The 25,489-nt window shown below is 39.5% G+C and overlaps 1 protein-coding gene across 1 annotated transcript in view; it reads right to left on the bottom strand.

The window, feature by feature from the left end:
• The window catches only part of PDE11A (phosphodiesterase 11A), a 473,077-nt gene that overhangs the window by 446,843 nt on the left and 745 nt on the right, over positions 1 to 25,489 (bottom strand). The window contains 1 exon segment of the mRNA XM_020991048.2: positions 24,758 to 25,488. Within this exon segment, the coding sequence (XP_020846707.2) occupies positions 24,758 to 25,488 (731 nt within the window).

Here is a 25,489-nt window from a genome sequence, read left to right as displayed (position 1 = left end):
ATAGGATGGTTTGGGGAGGTCATAGAGTGAGTGAAGGGAAGTAATGTGTAATAAGACTAGACAGGTAAGATAGAGATAGACTATGGAGGGTTTGAAAAGCCAAAGAAAGGAGTTTCCATTTTATCCTAGAAGCAACAAGAATCGTTGGAGCTTCTTGAGCTGGGGAGAGACATGGTCAGATACCTGCTTTAGAAAGAACATTTTGGCAGCTTTGTGGAGTATGGAGTAAGAAGGGAGAGATGGAAGGCTGGGAGACCAAATTAAAGGTGAGGGCAATAGTCCAGGTAAAAGGTGATGACAAGGGCCTGAACTAGAGTGGTGGCTGTGAGTGGAGAGAAGGGCATGGATTAGAGAGATGTAAAGGTAAAATTAGCCAAAATTGACGACTGGTTAGATATGGGGGATGAGGGAGAAAAAAGGGCTAAAGATCACTCTGAATCTATGACCTTGGGTGACTAAAAGGATGGCCTTACCCTCAGTAGAAAGAATAAACTTGGGAGGAGGAGTGGGTTTGGAGGAAAGGACAATGGATTTTGTCTTGGACATGTTGAGTTTGAGATGCCTACAGGACAACTCAAGAGAGACTAAATGCACACACACACACACACACACATATATATACACACACACACATATATACATATATATCACACATCTATGTATATACACATATATACACATATACATATATGCAAGTATAGTTATATACACATTTATAAATGTTCACACATATCTGTATATATCTGGGAATCATGGATGAATGAGCAAATATATGAAGCATTTATTAAGTGGAAATAAGTTACACATTTATTATGTGTAAAGCACTATGCTAAGCATAAGAGATACAAATAGAAAAGTGAGACAGTCTCTGCTTTCAAGGAGCTCGCATTCCAGTGGTAGAGACAACCCATATGGAAGGATTCAGATGCAAGTCAGATGGACAATTCCTATGGATCTCAGGGCACAACAGATGTTAATAATGTTGCTCAGTCATTTTTTAGTAGTGTTCTACTCTTTGTGATCCCATTTAGGATTTTCTTGGCAAAGATACTGGAGTGGTTTGTCATTTCCTTCTCCAGCTCATTTTACAGATGAGAAAACTAAGGTAAAAAAGGTTAAGTGACTTGCTCAGGGTCACACAGCTAGTAAGTGTCTAAGACTAGATTTGAACTCAGGAAGATGAGTCTTTCTGACTCCAGGTCCAGCACTCTATTCACTGTGCTACTTAGCTGCCTAGATATTAATAAGTCCTCTTTTAAAGTCATTCCCACTGACAAATCACATTAGTTTCTGACATTGAACCATTTGATGGTGGCAAAGACCATGGTGGTAAGAACTTTTTTGGGTTTTCAATAGCAGTGCATATAGCACCTGCAAGAGCAGTTGCCAGGCTATATTGCCAGAGGGCTGCTTCCCAGGGTGATGGCTGGAAGCATTGCTATTCCCAAGACTCATGGGTTCAAGGTCCTGGGCTATCTCCATCAAGGTCTGAGGAGAAATGGTGGTCAAGGTGGTGGAAGTGATAGTGGACTTGCCTGGCACATGCTATTTCCTGTCTCTTCCTCAGGATGACTTGCTGTTTCAAATATGTTGCCTTGGCTACTCTTTGTGTGACGGTAGATCACTGTGTGTATATATACACATACGCACACATACACACACACACACATGCACATATATATATGCAGATATGTGTGTATGCATATACATATATACATATATATGTACACACACACATGTATGTGAAATGATAATTTAACCCATGATAGTTAATGAGATCCATCAAAGGAAAGAGCTAGAGAGAAAAGAGAAGAAAGACCAGGGAGAAGCCCTGGAATACAACCACGAATGGAGCATGGGATACCAAAGGGGAGTGAGAAAGAAAGGTCAGACAGGTAGGAGGAGAACCATGAGAAAGCAGTGTCAAAAAAAAAAACCAAACCCAAAAAAGAAACCCAAAACCCAGAGAGGAGAGAATGTCCAGGAGGAGAGGGAGGTCAGCATTGTCAAATGTTACAGAGAGGTCCAAAAGGATGAAGAATGAGAAAAAGCTATTAGATTTGGCAAGGAAGAGATCACTGGTAACTTTGGAGAGATGGCTTTAATTAAGTGATAAAGTGTGAAGCCAGATTGCATGGGGCTGAGAAATGAGTATGAAGGGAAGAAGTTGAGGTGACAAATATGGACAGGTTTTTCTAGAAGTTTGGCTGAGAAAAGGAAGAGAGATATACAGTGATAGGTTGAGAGGATGATAAGGAAAAAGTGGAGGTTTTTTAGTTTACATCTCTCCATGTTTTCCAACAGAATAATATAACATATTCTCAAATTCTTTGCTAAAATCTAGCTCAACTATGTCTTCAGCACTTCCTAACTTATTGGTTTATAACCCTGTCAAAAAAGGAAATGAGGTTAGTACGGCATGACTCCTTTTTGAAGAAGCCTTGCTGCCTCTTTGAAGTCTCCACTTTAATAGACTTTCACTAACAACATCTTTAATGACATATTCAAAGTCAAACTCCCTGAACTTTTATTTGCAAACTCTGTACTCATCCCGGTTTTGAAAATCAGGACCAGTGAGGAAGTACCTCGAAGATGAGAACAAATTGGCTAATGCTTTTTTGGAATTCTTGTTTTTGGAACTGGTATTTACTGCTAAATAAATCCTAGGTCAAATTGGAAAGGAATGCCAATTTCCAATAACTTAAATTACATCTGTAAGAGAATAGAAACTCAATGAAATAACCTTTGACCTAATACACTGATAAGTTAGGTATAGTGTACTCCCAGAAACTGATGATAAAAGCCTGGGAGAATCCAAGTAGCATGGGACTAATTTGTACCTGCCTGAAATCCTCAGACAAAAAGGGAAAAAAGAATGTCTGGAAATAACTTTGAAATATTTTACCTATGTTAATTATGATCACCCAAGTCCACAAAGAGAGGGAATGACAATGTCCGTTTACAAGCCACCTCTACCTAGAGCAAAAACAGTAAAATCTATATTTGGGGAGAACAGTTTGGTTGGCTAAAGGTTATACTTAACAATGTAACACCATACTACACACAGGTAACCACAGATCATTTAAAGAAGTTCTGAGAAAGATCGATACTAGGTCTGTAAATAAGAAATTACTTCCAGATCATGTAGCCAATGTAGAGGAAAGCACAGCCCGTCTCACAGAAGCAACAGAATAAAGGAGCCAAGAATGGAAGTAGGAAAAGAGCACTGTGCCCCCAAGCACTACCAATTCAATTCAATTCAACAAGTGTTTATTAAGTGTATACTACATTCAAGGAACTGTGCAGGGAGCACAAAATACAATTCCTCATTCAGTCATTTTTCAGTTGTGCTTGACCTTTCATGACCCCATTTAGGATGGGTACTAGATTGGTTTGCCATTTCCTTCTCCAGCTCATTTTACAGATGAAGAAACTGAGGCAAACAGAATTAAGTAACTTGCCCAAGGGCACACAGCTAGTAAGTGTCTGAGGCCAGATTTGAACTCTGGAAGATGAGTTTTCCTGACTTAAGGCCCGGCACTTTTATCCACCTAGCTGCCCTGAGAAGAAACAAAGACCTTGCCTTCTACTTGGGGAAAACAATTTGTACACAGATAAGTCAATGAAATTTTAGCAGAGTTGGGGGCAGGTGGGATCAGCAAAGGTCTCACGTAATTAAAGGCCACTTGAGCTGAGTCTTAAAATGAACTAGGACTTTTAAGAGGTAGAGTGAGTATGCAAGAGCATTCTCAGCATGGTGGACAGCAGGAAACGGAGTATCACAAACGTTTGGGAAACATCAGCTAGACCGGTTTGCCTGCGGCAGAGAGGGTGCGAGGGGGACTGATCTGAAATCAGTTTAGAAAGAAAGATAGGTTGGCGCCAGATTGTGAGGGATTAACATGTCAAACAGCAAAGTTTGTATTTTTTTCCAGAGGCAAGAGACACTGAAGTCTGAACAGCAGAATGACATGGACCTCATTTACCCCTCATTTCCCAAGAAATTCAGTCATTCTTAATCTGAGAACCTTTGACTTATAGAAACTGCAGTTGTCATAAAAGAGAATAATCTCTAAACAAGTTTTTCAAAAAATCTGTAATTTCTCATAACTTTTGAATCTGTTTTTTTAACCTGGTGATCCTACTACTGGGCACATATCCCAAGGAGGCCAAAGATGAGGAGATAATTTACATATGTAGCAAAGTAGCAGCACTTTTTGTAGTAACAAAAAAATGGAAACAAAGTGGGTGTGCATTGATTAAGGACTGGCTGGACTGCCTTAAGAAATTACAAATATTAAGAATTCAAAGAAACATGGGAGGACTTGCTTGAAAAGATTTGAAACACAGAAAACAAAACCAGAAAAACAACATATAAAACCAAAAAAAAAAAGAAAGGAAAGAAGGAAGGAGGGAGAGAGGGAGGGAGGAGGAGGGAGGGAGGGAGGAGGAAGGAAGGAGGGAAGGAAGGAAGGAAGGAAGGAGGAAGGAAGGAAGGAAGGAAGGAAGGAAGGAAGGAAGGAAGGAAGGAAGGAAGGAAGGAAGGAAGGAAGGAAGGAAGGAAGGAAGGAAGAAAACAATACTAAAATTGAGACTAAATCCAATGAGAGATCTTGGTTCCAGGGAACATACAAAGAAACAAACTTCACTTTTGGAAAGAGGACTAGAGGGAGGGAAGAAAGGGATAAGAATTTATTAAGCCAGGCACCATGACAAGCACTTTACAAATATTGTCTCATTTAATCTTCACAAAATCCTGGGAGGTAGGTGTTATTATTATCCCCATTTTAACAGTTGAGGAAACTGAAACAGACAGAGGTTAAGGGCCAGGACCACACAGCTAGTAAGTGTCTAAGGCTGGATTTGAACTCAGGTATTCCTGAGTCCAGGCACAGCACTCTATCCACTCTGTCACCTAGCTGCCTCCACTAGGGATGTGGAATATTGTACATATTGCCAAGCATGATCACTGTGTTGGTCAATTTTGCCTGACTGTTTTTCATCATACAAGGGAGGATTTAAGGGAGAGAGATTATGGGACTGTGGTATAGAAAACAAAAGGTATGAATAAAACTTTTTAAAATTAAAAAAATAGATTTTAAAAATCATGCGTCACTAAGACTTAAACTAATACAATTGGACAAATGCTAAATAAAATTCCAAAGGTAGGAGATACATTCCACAGGTTTCTTTTCCTAAGAAGGAACATCCCTAAACAGCGAACACTGCGTTAAAGGTCAGTTAGTCAGAAAATTCAGTTAACCAAAACACTTCATTCCTGAACCGTACCAGTTACAGATGTTACTACACCACCATGTTTTATCAGACACTTGGCTCACTAAGGGATTTTCTTTTAAAGGTGCTTGTTTGGTTTATCCACCAAAATCTTAATCTGATGTCTCATCACAACATGGTGGTAACTCTAGATCGGGGTGGGGAACTGGAGTCCCTGAGGCCACATGTGGCCTTTTAGGTCCTTGGGTGCAGCCTTTTGACTGAGTCCGTTTTACAGAACAAATCTTTTTATTAAGGGGATTTGTTCTGTGAAGTTTGGATTCAGTCAGAGGGCCACACTTGAGGACCTACAGGGCCACATGTGGCCTCAAGGCCACAGGTTCCCCACACCTGCTCTAGATCTTCAAGGTGATACTGACAAATCAATTATTTTTTAAAAATTAATTAAACACCTACTAAGCCCCCTGGAATTGTGCTAAACTCTTGGCAATGCAAAGATAAAACCTTACTCAAAAACTCCTAGATGAGTTTCCATTCTCATAGGGAAGACAACATGCATTATATGTGTGTGTATTCAAAAGATATACAAAGCAAATATAGTAACCTTTGGGGTAAGGAACTTAGGGGACCAGGAAAGGCTTTACCATAGAAGACAGTGTCTAAAGTGACTCTTAAAGAAAGTCAGGGGTTCTAAGAGGCAGAGGGAATACATTAGGGGCATGAAGGACAACTAGTGCAAACACATGGAGACTGTCCTGCAGAAGGAGAAGCAAGAAGGCCAGTTTCGCTGGATGGTAGGGTAATGTATAATAAGGCCAGAATGGGGTCAGGTTGTAAAGAACTTTAAATGCCAAACAAAGGACTTTAGATCTGATCCTAGGGATTGGTCTGAAGTCACTGGAATTTACTAAGTAGGGGAAGGACATGGTCCATCCTATACTTCAGGAAAATTTTCCCCTTTGGCAACAGTGGAGAATGTATTAGATTGTTGAGAGACTTGAATTAGAGAGACCAATTAAGAGACTATTGCATTAGTCCAAATGAGAAGTGAAGAGGGTTTGATCCAGGAAGGTGGTTGGTTGAGTGGACAGAAGGGACTAACATTTTGGAAATAAAAACAACTGATTGGATATGTAGGATGTGTAAGAGTATAGACGACACTGAGGTTATGAACCTTGGTGGCTGGGAGGTTAGTAGAGCCTTTGCGAGAAATAGAGAGGTAGGTCTTGCAGAGAAAATAATGAGTTCTGGTTTAGACATGTTGATTTTAAAATGGCTTGTTGTTTCAGTCATGTCTGACTCTTTGTGACCCCTTTTGGGGTTTTCTTGGCAAAGCTACTGAAGTGGTTTGCCATTTCCTTCTCCAGCTCATTTTATAGATGAAGAAACTGAGGCAGACAGGGTTAAGTGGCTTGCTCAGGGTCACACAGCTAGAGCGTGTGTGAGGTCCAATTTCTGAACTCAGAAAGATGAGTCTTCCTGACTCCAAGCCCAGCACTATATGCACTATGGCGCCACCTAGCTGCCCCTTTAAAATGTCTATAATGTCAGTTTCAAATGTTCAACAAGTAGTTCCTGATATGAAACTCGAACTCAGGGGCGAGGCTACTGGTTGATACATTGGTCTAGGAGTCACTTGCATAGAGATGATAATTAAACTTACGGAAGATGATAAATTCACCAAATGAGTGAATTAGAGAGAAAAGGAAGAGGGCCCTGTACGAGCCTTAGGGCAAAGTTCAAGCTCTGAAAATGCCCTGAGCATGTGCCCAGAAACGGAGTTTGTATTTGTCGATTCAATTCAATGATTTATTAATGACCATTGTGTCAGGCACTGTGCTAATTATATAGGGGAGGGGAGGGGGAATACAAAGATAAAGGGGCAGGTAGATGGCAAAGTGGATAGAGTGCTGGGCCTGGACTCAGGAAGACCTGAATTCAGATCCAGCCTCAGGGACTTACTAGCTGTGTGACTCTGGTCTATTTGCTTCAGTTTCCTCATCTGTAAAATGAGCTGGAGAAGGAAATGGCAAACCACTCCAGTTTTTCGCCAAGAAAACCCTAAATGGGTAGAGAAGAGTGAGACACCACTGAAAGGACTCAATAACAACAACAAAGATAAACCAAAACAGCACCTGCCCTCAGCGTGTTTATGCTCTAATTGGGGGAACCGTCACCTTCACTGACAAATAAACACAAAATAAATACAAAACTATTAGGAAGGAGGTAACTCCCTCCTAACACTAAACTAATAACTGGAAGAATAAGGAAAGACAATTATTGAAAGGCGCTGAGAATCCCAAAAGGTTGAGAGAGGTAAGGAGGGGAAGGTATGTCATGGGAATTGGCTCAGCCAAGTCCAGAGAGACTCAAGAATCAAAGGATGACCACCAGATAACGATTTCCCCCCCCCCCCCCCCCCCGCCCAACCTATGAAATTGGAGCTAGATGGTATAGTGGAAACACTGTATAGTAATTGGATACAACTGGCGAGAGAAAGGCAATTTATACCAGAAAATACAAAGGACTCTGGAAAGAATCACTTCCTCATTTCTTCCAGCTGCCTTCTCTGATCTGTAGGAATTCACCTGTTTTCTTTGAACTAAATTTCATGACATTTACCTCCCCTTCAGTACTTAAAGAACTTTATCAGACAATGGGAAAGAAATTACATGTTGATTAGATTTAGCAGGGAAAGAGAATATCATCTGTAAATTAATCAGCATGCAAATTATTTGACTCATGCATCCCCAAGATTTTTTGATCAACTGAATGAATGGAGTGATGCATTAACAGGAGTCCTAATCAGTCTTTGAGACTTTTCACTGGGGAAGAGGAAGAACAAAATGACCATGAGGACAATTCAAAGCACTTAGAAGCAAAGATTTTTGTTAAACCTGATCAAATAAAATGGGTCATGTTTTCTTCTGTTCACTGCTAGAACCCACTCAAAATTCCAAGCCCAGATCAGATATCATTAGGAAAATGAATAAATATCATTCAGACTTAACCATAGATTCTTGAAGGCTATGTGAGCAAATTAATTATTGTTCCATTCCTTGTCATGGATAACTTTTCCTAGAACAAAGCTGGTGGTAAAAAATAGTTTCTGGGGACTTTTTTTCAGAGTGGCTAGTCAATGAGGTCTCCATAGCCAGAATGAAGCCAAAGAGAATGCAATTGATTTTTTTATTTGGTTAATGTAGACAACCAATCCAAATAATTCACAAACTATTTAGGCTCCAATAAATCATGGTTTTAAGGATTTTTTTTTAAATCCAAATAACTAAAAGTGGGCTTTAAAGAAGAATTTATGTATCTTGGCTGTCTACACTGTATGAATTTACTGAATCCTCTAATGTGCTTTGGCCTAGTAGACCTGTCCTAAGGGAGTTAAGAGTAATACTCACTATCAAATTATCAATGTGCCTATTGTTCCATTTCTGATATTCACCATGATGGGAAAAAGTCAGTCTAAGAGATATTCTCACATTGTCACTATTCCATAAAAGGGAAAAGTTCTTCATACAGGGCTTCAAATCACCCAGAGCAAAATTATATGACATGGAAATGGAAATAATCATCAATTTATAGAACCTTTGATCAATTACTAAAGTCTATCAACTTAATAAGAAAAACAGAGGCATATAGAGGAAGCTAATGGTATAATGTACATATTAATACTGTGATTCAATTAAGAAAACATGGAATGTCCACTGTGTGCAAGACTACTATATCAGGTGCTGAGAGAGATATAAAGATACATAATCCCATAGTCTTTATTCAGAAACACATTATCACCTAGACTATCGGAGCTAAGCTATGCACACAAATACATATAATACCTAATAGAATGTGATAAAAGTACAAAGTATACACATAGTTCTATGAGCATTGAGAGGAGAAAAACACCATTTTCAGCTAGGCAGATCACAGAAGGCTGAGCCCTAAAAATGATTAGGATTAGGATTTCAACAGAGAGAGAAAGGAAGGAATAAGCATTTATATAACACCTACTGTGTGCCAGCACTGTGCTAAGCATTTCACAAATATCAATCTCATTTGAGCCTCACAACAACCCTGTGAGGTAGGTGTTGTTATCATCCCCATTTTACAGATGAGGAAACTGAAGCAAACAGAAGTTAAGTGACTTATCCAGGGTCACACAGCTAGTAAGTGTATGAGGCTGGATTTGAACCTAATTCTTCTTGGCTTCAGGCACAGAACTCTATCCACTGCACCACCTAGCTGCCCCTAAAGGCTAGTACCCTCTCTACCAGGTCTCCACAGTCAGAATGAAGCAAAAGAACAGGTAAAGATGAGAAAGTAGATGTATGGAATGGTGTATGGAATGACATGAGACATTAGAGTCAAGATTTGCTTAGAAAAGGGCAAAAAGTACAGTTCTGTCCATGTGCTATGTGGAAGGGAAGCTGAAAAGTTTAGTTACAATTATGAAGGGCATTGAATGCTATACTAAGGACTTTATCTGGAATATGCTAGGAAGCCACTGAAAGTCTCAGAGAAGGAAAATGACATGAACAGAGTAGTATATTAGCTAGTTTGCTCATCTGTGAAGAATAAGTAGAATCTTCCCTCACTGGAAGTCTTCAAGTAGAGGTCGTACGACACTTATTGGTTATGATGTAATAAGGATTCTTTTTCGGCATGAGGTCCTGTGTAATTTAAAATTTAGAGATCCTATAGAAGAGAGACATTAAAATAGGGTTGGTTTGTTTGTTCTTTTAACACCCCAAGGGCTTGGTGGATAGACTTTAGGGGGTACATGAAATTGGTTGGGAAATAAAATTCCATCTTTATTTTCAATAACCTCTAACTGAGGTTCGACATTTCCTTCCAGTATTAAGGTGGGTAACAAATGTTATTCTGAGATAGATCCATAGGCTGCACCAGACTGCCAGATGGATCTGTGACACAATAAGGTTAAAGAACCCCTTACACTAGAAGCCATGGAAACTGGCCAGAAGAACATTCTGTTTTAATTGAAAGCTATTTAATTTTCATTTTAAAGGAAGTTTACATTCAGCCTGAAGATGTACAGAGGAATAACCAATTTGTCTCCTAAAACATATCTTTTAATTACATTTTTTCACAACTAAGATTCCTGCCAATCGGTCAATAAGCATTTATTAAGCATGTGCCAGGCATTGTGCTAAGCGCTGTGTATCCAAAAGGAGGCAAAAGACAAGGAGCACACAGACTGATGGATGAGATGACAAGATAAACAAGCTATATACAGAGTAAATAGGAAATAATTAAAAGAAGGAAGGTACCAGAATTAAGAGGGTTTGGGAAAGGTTTCCTATAGAACAGACCTGTACAACTTGTAGACTTCTTGGGGCCACAGATAGGTTAGACTACAGACAGACTGAGGATGGTTGGTTGCCGCAGGTCACGTGACAAACAGGAAAGTGTGCAGTGACAACCCTACATTTTTCAGGGGTGCCAGAAATCCTTTGGCAAAGCAGCCTGTGAGTTGTGCAGGCCTGCTGTAGACTGTGAGATTTTAATTGGAACTTGAAGGAAGCCAGCAGGCAGAGATGAGGAGGGAGAAACTCCTTGCATGGGGGAAAGTCAGAGAAAATGCCTGGAGATGAGATACAGAGCATCTTGTTCATGAAACAGCAAGGTAGCCAGTCTCACTGGATTAAAGAGTATTGGTGGGGTATAAGGTGTATGAATGGAAAATTGTGGGGGAGGGATGAGGTTATGAAGGGCTTTGAATGCCAAAAAAAATGTATTAGATCCTAGATATGATAAGGAAGTTGTTTGTTTATTTATTTTTTGGTGGGGAAGGGGATGTGAGATGACACGATTAGACCAGTGATTTTGGAAAATCACTTTGGCAGTTGAATGGAGAATAGAGGGATTTGCCTTGTTGAAGAAAAGGGCCACCTCTTCATGTGAGACAAGATTAACAGAAGATATAGTGGGAGAAGGCATCTGAGTGATAGGAGATGAGGAAGAGGGGAGAAAAGGGAGCTTATGGTACATAGCCACAATTTTTTCTATAAAATGCAAAGCAAGGATCTCAGCTGAAAAGATAGGTCTAAGGAGAACCATGTGAGATTTGAGAAGAGATAAAACAGTTTGAAAGAGCCACTATGGAGAGTGAGATAGTGAGTTGATAAGTAAAGTGCAGAAGGATTGTAGCAGTGAAGGCCCAATTGAAATTATGTAATATAAATTTGGAGTGGACCCAGTTAGAAGGGTCACATGATTTTCTCCACCTTCATTCAGCAGCATATTTGTAGGAACAAAGGTGTCAAATGGTGGAAGTCATCAAAGGCTGAGGCTTGGCAGAGCATGACAGATGATATGATAAGGAGGCCAGAGGGTGGGGTAAGAGCTGAACTAATTCACCAGAAGGTGAAGATGAGGAAAACAGGAGAGAGTGGATAGTGCAAAGATGATGGCATGGGAGATTGAGGGATTAGAGGTCACAGTGTAGATGAAGAGTAGCATTTGTTATGGAAAGGCAGAGGGAGAGATAAAAAGCCAGCAAATTACAGTCAGACGTAGAGATTTCAGAATTCTTGAACATGGAAGTGGTGTATTTGTGGGTGATGACAGCAAGATCAAGGGTATAGCCATCTTTGTGCATGGCTGAGGTAGGGCGGAAGAGTAGGTCATGGGAAGTGAGTTTGTTGAGGACCTGAACAGAGTGTGTTTGAGGAAGAGATGACATGTACATCCCCAAGTAGGGGCGCAGGAGTTGGGGAAGAGATAAAGATTGTGAACCAAAGGCTAAAAACATAAGCATCATTTTTTAAAAAGAAATAACTGGCTTCTGTACTAGGTGAATGAAATAGAAAATGGTAAACTGAAAAACTTGTTGACTTTCTTATAAAATCAAAGATTTTAAAAAGGTAAATGTCACATTACTGTAAAACATCCATGTAACCCTCCACTAAAGTCCTACTTCAATGCTGAGTTGTGACATGGAGGTGACCCTGAGTTCTCAAAGACTATGCCAGTTGAGTACAATTATATCCTATCTGGCTGGAAAGGTTTTAAGTATGAGTCCAGAGAGGGACTGTATATCCAACATCTCAGTATTAGCCTTAATAAGTCCAATGAGGTGAGGCTAAATTACCAGAGGGTTAGTTACTAGGTAATGAATTTGGGGGCCACAGCAACTCATAATGCCGTTATGGAAGAGTTAAAATCTTCTTCAGTGGAAGAAATAAATAGCTAGAGCCATAGCTAGAGCAGGGTGATAGTGGCTCTGACCCAAGGCACTAAAATTAAGATAGCAAAAAATATAACTGCTAGTACCTTACATCATAATTTCAGAAATGGCATTATTTCTTTGGTTCATAACACCTTAGCTTTGAGTATTTCTATTCCCCAGTTACTTTGGCAAGCCATTAATAACCTATAAACCCACTTAAAAATGGAGAGAAGGTTGAGAGAAGAAATAACACTGATAATACTAGGGAAGATCAATATTTAAAGAAAGTGCTTGGAAACTATCTTTTTATAAAATAAAATTTTACTTCTCTTTGTTCTACTCCCATTCAACTGAAACTTCTTTCTTGGAGGTCACCAATCACCAGAGCCAATGACTTGCCTTTTTTTGACCTATCTAAAGCATTTAACACCATAGGCCATTCACTTGTTCAAACTTTTGACTTCTGAGATCCAGCAGTATCTTTATTCTCTTCCCTTATCTCTTGCTTGGCTCCTTCTCCATTTCCACCTCCTCCTTTTATTCTCTAAATGTAGGTATTCATCAAAGTTTAATGTCAATCCTCTTCTCTTCTTGAAGATCATATCCATGCCTATGGCTTCAAATAATTGTGCGGACAATTCCCAAATCCATAGATCCAGTCCCCAAGTTCTTTCAAGCTCCTGTCCTACCTGCTAAAGATTTCTACCCAGACACCCCACTAGCACCTAAAACTCAACATGTCCAAAACTGAAATTACCTTCTCTCCCTCAAATCAGCTCCTTGTCCTTACTTCCCAATGTCTGTGAATTACAGATACCACCATCATCATAGTCATACAGGCTTGAAATCCCAAAACAGAACCTTAGAATGTGAATGTTGGAAGAGCCCTCAGTAGCCGTCCACTCTAATTTACACATAAAAGGATTCCCCACCGTGATATTCCTGACAAGTGAACACACTGCCTTTGCTTGAATATCTCCAAGGAAGAGGAACCTACTACTTCCTGAAGCAGCCCATTCCATTTTGGGACTAGTCTAACTACTAAGAAAATTTCCCTGACATTAAGTCTAAATTGACTTCTTTGCAACTTTCACCCAATATTCTGGTCAATGTTCTGGGACCAAATGGCACAAGTCTAATATTGACTAAACTGAGACTTGATTAAGTCTCAGTTTCCTCATCTGTAAAACTGAGATCACAGAAGCACCTCCCACAAAATGTCTTTGTGAGAATCAACGACTTAAAGACAAATAATGTCCCCTTCCCCCCGACCCCAGCCTTCTCTTCTCTAGGCTAAACATGCCTAGTTCTTTCAACCAATATTCACCTTTAACTCTTCTTTCTCCCTCACCTCAAATCACTGAATGGGTGTTGCCTCAGACAAACTGACACATGGGAAAGACATTAGCTTAAAAAGGCCAAGGTCTCCCACTGCAATCTGGGGCCATTGCCAATCATTCTGACCTGTGTCTTGCCAGTAGACTCAGATGACTCTGGAGGAGAGAGTGAGGCTGATGACTTTGCACAGCTCTGCCTCACTTAAATCCAATTCACTTGCAAGTCAACTCATCACCCTCCTGATGTCATTAGTCCTCTTTGAGAATGAAAGATGAACAACAACAAACAACGAATGGCACCTGACTTTGCAGTACTTGGCTAATCTGATTCTTTATTTCCATTACCATTGCCACCACCATAATGGAACCATTTCTCCCCATGACGGATGCAATTGTCTTCTAATTGGCTGCCCTGCTTCTGGGCTCCCACCAACATTCCATCCTGTGAATAAATGCCAGATTAATTTTCCTAATGTCACTTCTATACTCAGAAACCTTCAATGCATCCTGATTTCCTACTGAAAGAAATCCAAAGTCCTGAACTTACTATTCAAAACCCTCTTTAACCTGACCCTAAACTTCCTTTTTAATGTTATTGTCCTTTACACGTGTATATCCATCATTTGCTCCAAACAAACTGTATTACTGGGAGTTCTCTAAACATGCCCCATTCTTTTCCACCTTTGTATCTGGCCCATGTTATTTTCTCTACCTGGAATGCCCTTCTGCTCACGTGGAATGGCCTCATCCCCTCTTTGGTTACTGAAATCCTATTCATTCTTCACAAACCACTTTTTTTACAAACCCTTCCCTGACTCATGAAACGTGCTTTACACATAGTAGGCACTCAATAAATATTTGTTGAATGAATAAATGCATGAAAGGAATGAATGAATGTTTTGTAAACATCCGGTTTTTTCTTACGGCCTCACACACCTGTGTTTCTGTCATCTGTTTCAGCTCACCCAACAAAAGAGCTTGACTCTGTTTTTCAAATTCAAAGCCTATCAGCACCTGTATCATCATTAACAACACTAGCAAAACAAATAGTAAAGTGCTTTTTATTAATGTTTAAAGTGCTGTGTTCTGAATACTAAAAATGCCCTGAAAGGGAACATCTGTCACTTTGAGCATGTTGACATCATTTTGAACCTCTTTAGGGCATTTTTTGTTATTAAGGAATGGAAAACTCCTCCTGTTTGTTAACAGTGAGCCTAGATAGATGATAGATAGATAGATAGATAGATAGATAGATAGATAGATAGATAGATAGATAGATAGATAGATAGATGATAGATAGATAGATAGATAGATAGATAGATGATAGATAGATAGATAGATAGATAGATAGATAGAGATAGATAGATAGAGGAGGAGGAGGGAGGAGGGAGGGAGGGGGGGAGAGAGAGAGAGAGAGAGAGAGAGAGAGAGAGAGAGAGAGAGAGAGAGAGATGAAGGAATAAGCAAATAAGATAAATAGACAGATGGTGGTCACTCTGAACATACTTATTAACAACAGCAAATGTGATGGCTCATTTATAGATTAGGATTTGTTATGTTACAGGGTGCATTATTTTGCTTATAAGGTTAAGTCTGAGCATGGTGGGTGATTGAGGAAAGATTGTTTGTTTTTTAAAGCTGATCCTCCTAAGTTTACTATTTTGAAACTATTTAGCTCAAAACCATTTAGCTCCCATTTCTAAACTCTCAGAGATTTAATTATACTCTCCTCACCAACACCCCTAAGGCACAGTGAATGCTAGATGCCGGCAAACAAGAACTGTGTCTGAATCTCAGCTCTGCCATTTGCTGTCTGTGTGATATTGACCAGACCTCTGGACCAAACCTCTCTGGACCTCAGTTTGCTCATTTGTAAAATAAGGGGTGGGATAAGAATAGGTGATGTCTAAGCTTTAGATCTGCTGGACCTATGAGATAGAGAGTATATCATCCCCATTTTACAGAGAAGGGAACTAAGGCTCTGAGAAGTTGGATTCCCACAGTCACATAACTAGTAAGTGTTATTCAAATCTAGTTGTCTTAACATCTAAATCCAGAGTTCTACTCACTATTCCTTACTGCTTTTAGGCCTTAGCAGGATTACTGTTTATTGATAAAACCTTGAATGTTTTCTTCCTCAGGGTTCACCATGAGCCATTAAAAGCAATCTTTAAAATGATTACCCTAAAATGCAAAATAGTAAATTAATAATGCTAATTTGTTAACTTTTTAAGTGCTTTCAATTTCAAAATCAACCTTGCCTCTTCACCCTCTCTTCATGGCCAATCAGTTGCCAAGTTTGGTCAATATTACCTGCACAACATCTCTCTAATCCAGGCGTGGGGAACCCATGGCCTCAAGGCCACATGTGGCCTCTAGGTCCTCAAGTGCGGCCCTTTGACTAAATCCAAACTTCACAGAACAAATCCCCTTAGTAAAAGGACTTGTTCTATACAACTTAAAGGACTTAGAAAGCTACATGTGGCCTCAAAACCACAGGTTCTCCACCTCTGCTCTAATCCGTGCCCTTCTCTCCATTCACACAAGCCACTAGCCTAGCTCTGGCCCTGACTGTCTCTCACCTAAACTACTGCAATATCCTCTTCCTGGAGGAGGCCTCCCTGCCTCAAGGCTTCTAGCTCTCCAACTCACCCTCCTCACATCTACCAAAGGAATAATCTTAACAGACTAGTCTGGCTAAGTTCCTTTCTGCTCAAGAAGCTCTAGTGTTCCATCTTGCCTCTAGAATAAAATACACCGTCTGCCTGGGAAGGATATGAAATGCTTCCCAATCTGACTCTAGCCTGCCTTTCTGAGCTGATTGCATATTGCTTCTTTTCATGTATCCTATATTCCAGCCAAAGTGGCCTAGTGCTGCCCCTCCCCTTTTAAAGCATTTTTTATGTTTTTATAATAATTATTATTTCTTTTACAATATTTTATTAATCTGTGCCATCTACTACTTTTTCCCTACTAAGCAAATTTTAGTTTATTTTATTTTTAAATAATATTTTATTTTTTCCCAATTACATGTAAAAACCATTTTAGTATTCATTTTTTTGAAAGTTTTGAGTTCAAATTTCTATCCTTCCTTCTCTTCCCTTCCCTCTCCTTGAGATAATAAGCAATCTGATATAGGTTCTATATGTGCAATCATATAAAACGTTTCCATATTAGTCATTTTGTGCAAGAAAACTCAAAAACAAAAGAAGGAAGTAAAGAAGAAAAGAAAGAATGCAGGAAGGAAGGCAGGAGGGAAGGAAGGCAGGAAGGAAGGAAGGAAGGAAGGAAGGAAGGAAGGAAGGAAGGAAGGAAGGAAGGAAGGAAGGAAGGAAGGAAGGAAGGAAGGAAGGAAGGAAGGAAGCTTCAGTCTATATTCAGACTACATCAGTTCTTTCTCTGGAGGTGGATAGCATTTTTCATCGTGAGCTCTTTGGGGTTGTCTTGTATCAATATATTGCTGAGAATAGCCAAGTCATTCACAGTTCTTCATTGTACAATATTGCTGTTACTGTGTATAATGTTCTCTTGGTTCTGCTCATTTCACTTTGTGTCAGTTCATGTAAGTCTTTCCAGTTTTTTTAAATCATCTTGCTTGTCGTATCTTTTGGTACAATTATATTCCATTACAACCATATACCACAACTTGTTCCACCATTCCCCAATTGATAAGCATCCTCTCAATGTCCAATTCTTAGCCATCACAAAAAGAGCTGCTATAAATATTTTTGTACAAATAGGTTCTTCCCCTCTCCCCCCAACCCCACCTTTTTGTCTCCCTGAAATACAGACCTAATAGAGGCATTGCTGGATCAAAGGATCTGCACAGCTTTATTGGCCTTTGGGCATAGTTCCAAATTGCTCTCCAGAATGGTTGGATCAATTCACAATTCCACCAACAGTGTATTAATGTCCCAGTTTCTCCTCATGCCGCCAATATTTATCATTTTCCTTTTTTGTCTTATTAGCCAATCTGATGGGTGTGAGGTGGAACCTCAGAGTTGTTTTAATTTGCATTTCTCTATTCAATGGTAATTTAGAGCATCTTTTCATATGACTATAGATAGCTTTGATTTCTTTGTCAGAAAACTGCCTTTTAATATCTTTGACAGGTTATCAATTGGGGAATGACTTTTATTCATGTAAATTTGATTCAGTTCTCTATATATTTGAGAAATTAGGCCTTTATCAAAGATACTTGCTATAAATCCCCCCCCCTTCAATTTTCTGCTTTCCTTCTAATTTTGGTTGCTTTGGTTTTGTTTGTGCAAAAACTTTAATTCTATATAATCAAAATTATCCATTTTCCATTTCATAATGCTTTCTATATCTTGTTCACTCCTAAATTCTTCCCTTCTCCATAGATCTAACAGGTAAACTGTTCCACGTTCTCCTAATTTGCCCTAAAATTGTCCATTTCACCATTTCTCATGGCTCAAGAATATTCTATTACATTTTATGCCACAATTTGTTTAGCCTTTCCCTAATAGGATATTCCTTTGTTTTCTAATTTTGGCTGCCATAAAAAGAGTTGCTATAAATAATTTTGTTTATGTAGATCTTTTTTCCTCCTTCTTTTAGTTCTTTGTATCACAATACAAAGCCTTTGAGTGATAGCTCTACCAGTGGTATTGCTGGGACAAGGAGTACACACAATTTATAGAATGTGGGGCATAATTCCAAATTGCTTTCCAGAATGGCTGAACCAATTCCCAGATCCACTAACTATCATACCTGTTTTCCCACACATGTTTTTCCAACATTTGTCATTTTCTTCTTTTGTCATCTTTGCCAGTCTGACAGGTATGAGGTAGAACCTCAAAATCACTTGAATTTGCTTTTCTCTAATTATTAGTGATTTATAACATTTTTTCATATGGTTGTGGATAGCTTGGATTTCTTCCTTTGGAAAGTGTCTGTTTATATCCTTTGACCATTGGCCTGCTGGGGAATGGCTCTTAGTCTTATTAATTTAATCAGTTGAAATAAAATCTTTATCAGAGAAACTTGCTGCAAAGATTTTTTTTCTCCATTATCTGCTTCCCTTCTAATTTGTACTATCTTAGATGTGGTTATGTAAAACCTTTTAATTTTATATATTCAAAATTGCTCATTTTATCTTATGTGATCCTTTCTTTCACCTGTATAGTCATGAAATCTTCCCCCCCCACACACACACCCCTATCCATAGGGGAATTGCATATGTTTATTGTTACATGCATTTTTCACTATGGCATATTTGAATTATGCTGTTTTGCTTTTTCACTGTAAGTTAATTTGCTTATATATTTGTTTTATGTTTGTATTATAACAATATCATCCCATTTCTCAGATTTGTCCCTTAGCTTCTGTTAAACCCAGGTCAAGTGTCAACTCATCATGAAAAGCAAAAGAACATCTTGCAGAAGAGCACCACCACCACCCACAGCTGCTAGTGCTCTCCTTGGACTTATTTTGTATTTATCTTATATTATTTTGTATTTTCTTATCTCTCTAATCAGCTAAGCAGTTAGGTATGGCAGAAGATAGAGTACTGGGCCTGGAGGCAGGAAGACCTGATTTCAAATATCACCTCAGACACTAGCTGTGTTACCCAGGGCAAGTCACTTAATCTCTCTCAGCCTCGGTTTCTTCATTTGTAAAATAGGGACAATAATAGCACCTACCTTCCAGAGTTGTGAAAGTCAAATGAAATAATAATTGGAAAGTGTTAGCACGTAGTAGGTGATTAACAAAGTTTTGTTCCTTTTTTTTTCATTTCCATAAGAATAATTCTATTTCTTGAAGGCAGGGACTAATTAGTTTTAATTTTTACATCTTCAGAGCCTAACACAGTGCCTGGAACATAGTAGGTGCTTTAATAAATGCTTTTGATTGATTTCTGCTTAACTCTCCTCTTCTACTTCCTCTTTCCATTCAGTAGAAGCAAAATTCTAATTACCATACAATTTAACTCTGAAATTCACCAGCCAGTAACAAAAAACTAAGTGGCATAAGAAAAAAGCTCACCTCCTTCAGAAACATAGAAGTCTGGTTCTTCCTAAATAAATGGCAGATTTAAATATTTTCAATAATTAAAAAAGTGTCCCAAAAGTCTTGGTGCAGTTTTCCCTTATTAAAGCTATAAAAAGCTTAAAACTACACTAAGACTTTTGGGACACTCTGTATAGAGGAGTGGGAGAAAAGAGAATGCTTAGAACCAAAGCAAGTGGTTCTGCTTTCACACAGAAAGCTCAGACAGAAACCTCAAATTATGCACAATATTAATCATGGTACAAACAAAACAACTGATGATACATTTAGAGGATTATTTCAGAAAGAGGAATGAGTACTATAAAGGAGATTATAGTATCATAGATTCAGAGTTGGAAGGGATTTTAGAGGGTACCATTTTACAGATAAGGAAACTGAGGCCCAGAGAGGTTAAGTGTCATACTCAGTGTCACATAGCTAGTAGTATCTAAGGGAATTTTAATTCAGGTCTTCCTGACTTCTTAGTCATCATTATATTGGAAAAGAGATAAGGAAAATATTAGAATCCTAAGGGGGGTGGGGAATCATCAATACCAGGAATGAAGTATTCCCAAATGTTCTCTCTTGCTGTCTCTCTGTTTCTCTCAGTGTCTTTCTCTCTTCCTGTTTTTCTGTCTCTGTGTTTCTGCGTCTTTGTGTGTCTCTCTCTATGTCTCACACACACACACACACACACACACACACACACACACACACACATACATACATGGTGAATATTAGATGAAGAATTGGAATCCTTAATACAACAGAGGCAAGGCCAAGTTGTAGAGGTTATATTTCAGGTGCCATAGACAGGGAGTGGAGAGGAAGAGTGTGACTTGAATCCACAATAATTTTAGGATTTTAGTGAGGCCATGTTGGCAAAGGGACAGAGGATGACTTGGGTAAGTTCCAGGCTTGTTGCAATCTATTTACAAAGGAGAAAAAACAAAAGTAAGTTGCCCAATGAAGTTTAAAAAAGAAGCAGCTAGTAGGACAACATAAAAACTTAGGGGATGTAAGGAAAGTCAGAGAGATAAAAAGAAGCATAAAAAAAACAAGACAGGCTTACAAGGGAGAGCAGAGACAACTTTTAAAAAATTAAGAAGAGAAGCCAAGAGGGCAAATAAGAAAAGAGAAGAACCCATGAGCAATAAGGACAAATAAAATGAACAGAAATTGAGATAGCTATGTTCAAAACTGTACTATAAACAATGAGAGAAAGGAGAGTGGCAGGGACGAATCAGAAAGGGAAATTAGAAAACTGGAACAGGTAGCAAAAAACAGCCAAAGCAAGGAGAAAACTATGCTTTCCTAGGCTAGAAACAAAGGTAACATTGGACTTCTCATCTGCTACGTTTGAGTTCCTTTGCCTCCACTATACCACCACCACCAAACAGACCCCTAGTTCAACAGGTATTACTGCTCTTAGAAACAAATTCCTCTCCTTCCAACCACACTTTCAGAATTTAAAAACCAAAAACCAGCACTGAGGCAAATACTGACTGCAGAATTAAAAAGAGATGAGCTGAAAACCACTAAAACCCTGAAGCTGTGTTATCTCTGCCTCTGATACTCTTTTAGTTTCTTCTCCATCCTTAGACAAAGAATTGATGAGGAGCCTAGGAAAACGAAGAGGAAAGAACACAATATGAGTGGTATATATTGAATGGTAGAAGATGAAGGAGCCTAGTAAGAAACAAGGAGTACAAAAATAGGAGAAGTTCCATCAGTAAGGAATTAAAAAAAGCAAAGAAAGATATAAGGAAGATACACTGCTGGGTTTTATGTTTGACATCAACTGTTGGACAACTGATTGTTGGACATTGAGGTGGTACAGTGGATAGAGTACTGGGCCTAGAGTTGGGAAGATTATCTTTGTGAGTTCAAATCTGACCCCAGTCACTTACTAGCTGTGTGATCCTGGGCAAGTCCCTTAACCCTGTTTCCCTCAGTTTCCTCATCTGTCAAATGAGCTGGAGAAGCAAATAGCAAACCATTTCAGTATTTTTGCTAAGAAAATGAATGTTCATACACAACTGAAGCGACTCAACAAAAACATCAACTATTTGACACACACAGCTGGATGCAATTTTTGTGATTATTAAAAAGCAAACCAAGCACACAGGAGGACTTAGGAAAAATGCTAGCAATAGAAAAATAAAGAGAACTTTTTGACTGTCTACTCATGGACACACCCAAGATTTTGTAAAGTTTTGTATGATACGAGCTCTGGAGTTATATTTAGTATTTTAGTAGAATACACACTTGTTGAATCAAAATAACATCTTCCAGCAAATCGCAGCTTGATGTGAAACCATTTGGTTTTTCCTCAGAGAAGAAAATGAAGAACAATATGCTCACCTTTATTTTATGCTTTTGTTTATGGACCTCAGTTATGCTTAATGTAGGGAACTCCTGGTATGGAAATTCTCTACACTAAGGCAGGCTGGCAAGTCATCTGTAATTTATGGTCTTAGGGTCTCCCACTGGATCCTGGGCCATCTCCATTCCTCCTGATCTATATCTTACCAATGGACCCAGATGGCTCTGGAGGAGAAAGTTAGGCTGGTGACTTCACACAGTCCTCCCTCACTTAAATCCAACTCACTTGCATGTCATGGCATCACCTCCCTGATGTCATGGTACTCTTCAAGAATGAAGGACAAACAACAACAATGGTCTTAGGGAATTGCCAGGGGAGCTCTGAAACATTAAGTGACTTGCCCACAGTCATGCAGATATTGTGTGTCTGAGGGGCAGCTAGGTGGTGCAATAGATAGAGCACCAGCCCTGGAGTCAGGAGGACCTGAGTTCAGATATTATGTGTCTGCATCAGGATCAGACCTACACCTGCATAGGTCATGGGGCAGGTACGCCAGTATACCTAGGCCCACCTATCATACTGCCTATGCCTACCTATTAACCCATGCCTTCCTTATTCCACCACTGGCCTGCTTTCTCCCCTATGCCATTGGCTGTCAAGCTGAGTTTGTTACTGATAAATCGTTAGTAAAGCTGATGTTTTGGGTGGGCATTCTGTGACATAATAGATCTGTCAAGTAAGGACACAGAAAACCAATACTGGAGATTAGACTGTTCTGTGTTGGAATTTTTCAGATGAGGTTAAAAAAATAATTTTTTTTTCCATTTCTTTCCCACTCTGAAAATCCATTCTGGTTAAATGAGTACTAGACCTATATGCAGCTGAATAGGACAGCTGGAAGGCTAGTTCACAGAATGACTACAAAACTTTCATGACCAAAGAAGTATATTTGCATTTCTTGTGAATCCTAAAAATACTATGGAAGATTATATACAACATTAACATTTTCAGTCAGTGAACACTGACTGAATTGTTAGTGATTGGCTTTCAAAGCCTTGGCACCTGGGTACCAAAGCTTAAATCAAGTCTGAAAAAATGAAAGTAGCTAGTGACCATGTGGGTAGCTAGATGGCATGTTAGATAGAGTGCTGGGCCTGGAGTCAGGAAGACTCATCTTCCTGAGTTCAAATCTGGCCTCAGACACTTCCCAGCTATGTGACCCTGGGCAAGTCACTTCACCCAGTTTGTCTCAACTTCCTCATCTGTAAAATGAGCTGGAGAAGGAAATAGCAAACCACTCCAGTATCTTTGCCAAGAAAACCCCAAATGGCGTCACCAAGAGTCAGACATGACTGAACAACAAAAGTGACTTCACAGTACAAAGAATATTGTTTTCCCTTTCCCAACTCTACAAGCATTTGAAAGTCATCTTTTTCCCAAGCGTTTACCATTAAATCTAGTTATCACTTTAACTAAGCCTTCTCACAAATATAAAACATACTCACTAAGAGGTTAATCACCTTGTTAATTAGAAGTTAAAAATAAGTTAAATACACACTTTAAGAAGTTAATTATTAAGAACTTTTTCTTTTGTCTGAGCCTAATGATAACCAAGCACCAGCCCGCCTGGTCAAAACTCAACAGTCAAGAATAATTCACATTTATATAGTGCTTTACAATTTTTTTTTAAAAAAAGTCAACCTCATATAATCTTCTAAGTTAGAAGCACAATTAAAATAGGTATTAAGAGACACAGAGAGGAAGTGTGGGGCAGGGAGCTAGAGCGGGGCTAGCCTGAGGATCAGGATGAACATGACTATAGGCCAGTGTCTTAACTTCTTGGTGTCCCAGGGCAGCCCTCTAAGACTACAACTTAAGGGTGATTTGCCAATTTAAAATTTGCTGATTCTTTGTCTGGTTTCAGTGTCCTGTTTCTCTCCCTTTTCTATCAGTGCAGCATTTTGCAAGCATGTCAGTGAAGTGATTATTAGCATCTTTATCATCAAGCTCTCAGAAGACGACAAACAAAAATGTTGCCAACTTTATACTGCAAAAACTGAGAATTACATACTTGAACAAAAAGGACAAGAGAGTGTCAATATAAACAAAAGAGGTAAATAAGCCCTTGGAAAATGAAAATTCACCTAAGTTATTGACTCCTCCTCACAGGGATGGAGTCTAATTTGGGCACTTTGCCAGACACTGAGCTAGGGAACTAAAAAGTGCATTGCAATTAGTGGACTAAGGGGTCAAAAGCGGTTTTTTTCTTTGCATAGACATTAGACTGTTGGATCTAAAAATTAAATATAAATTAGGACTGAATGTTTTATTATTATTCAGATATATTCTGAAAACTCATATTCCTTGTTAATCTTGAATACATATTGGTATTTTTTTTTAAACAGAGATCTACATAGCCCTCAGAGTCTTTGGGTTCCCAGTAAACCACTAAATGTTGGGAAGTACTCAGTAATGTTAGAGTTGTAGTAGATAAATTCTGATTTATGGAAGCACATGAAGGACTGCACATAACAAGTTTCAGATGGGACATAGCTTTATCTGTGTTGAGAGCACTGAAGGGCATCCAATTGGAACGTCTCCAGCAGCTTCCAGGGTGGGGGGGATCTAGCTAGGGCATTGAAATGGTCCTACCTTGTAAGCATCAGGAATGTTGACTGTCTCCCCATGTTCCCCAACATAGCCAATGATGCCTTTTCCCCAAGGCACCTGCACCTCATTAGAGTTCTCAGTGCTGCTGCAGGGAAGGAATGGGGTCCCAGCATGCACATCAAAGAACTTAGAGACCAGGCTCTTCTTGCCTGAGGCTGTCCCCTCCACCAAGAACAGGGAGCATCGGTCAGCATCCACCATGAGGCAGACGAAGATGAGGATCTTGTAGCTGAGACTGGTGAGGTCCAGGTCATTGGAAATCTCCTTGACCAGCTCCAAGAAGAACTGGCGTTCATTGTTCTGCTTAAGGTGGCACTTGTAGTCAATAGCTGTTGGAGGATATTGGGGTAAGTTGACTCGAGACTCCAGGAGGGCGCTGAGAATGTGGGCAGTAGTTGGAGGCAGGGAGCTGGCTTTTCGGAGCAGGGCCCTGCGCCTCACACTGCTCAGTGGCTCTTGGGCCCTGGATGTCACTTGCTCATCATAGGTCCTATTCACATGGATGGCTTTGGACCTGGCAAAGCTCTTTCTCAGCTCTTTCTGGGAAGCCCTCCGCTGTAGGCCCCCATCACCTCCACGGCTACTACCGGCCCAGTTGGGACTCATGGGAACGTTGCTACAATCTCCCACACCTGGACTGGGCTGACTGTTCACAGACCCCTGCTGGACAGAGACACCGCAAGTACCACCACTAGCAGCAACAGCAGCACTGCT

This window comes from Phascolarctos cinereus, unplaced genomic scaffold (genome assembly GCF_003287225.1).
Source record: "Phascolarctos cinereus isolate Bilbo 61053 unplaced genomic scaffold, phaCin_HiC Scaffold_726;HRSCAF=1367, whole genome shotgun sequence".
NCBI lineage: Eukaryota > Metazoa > Chordata > Mammalia > Diprotodontia > Phascolarctidae > Phascolarctos > Phascolarctos cinereus.
This window is presented reverse-complemented; position numbering and strand designations above follow the sequence as displayed.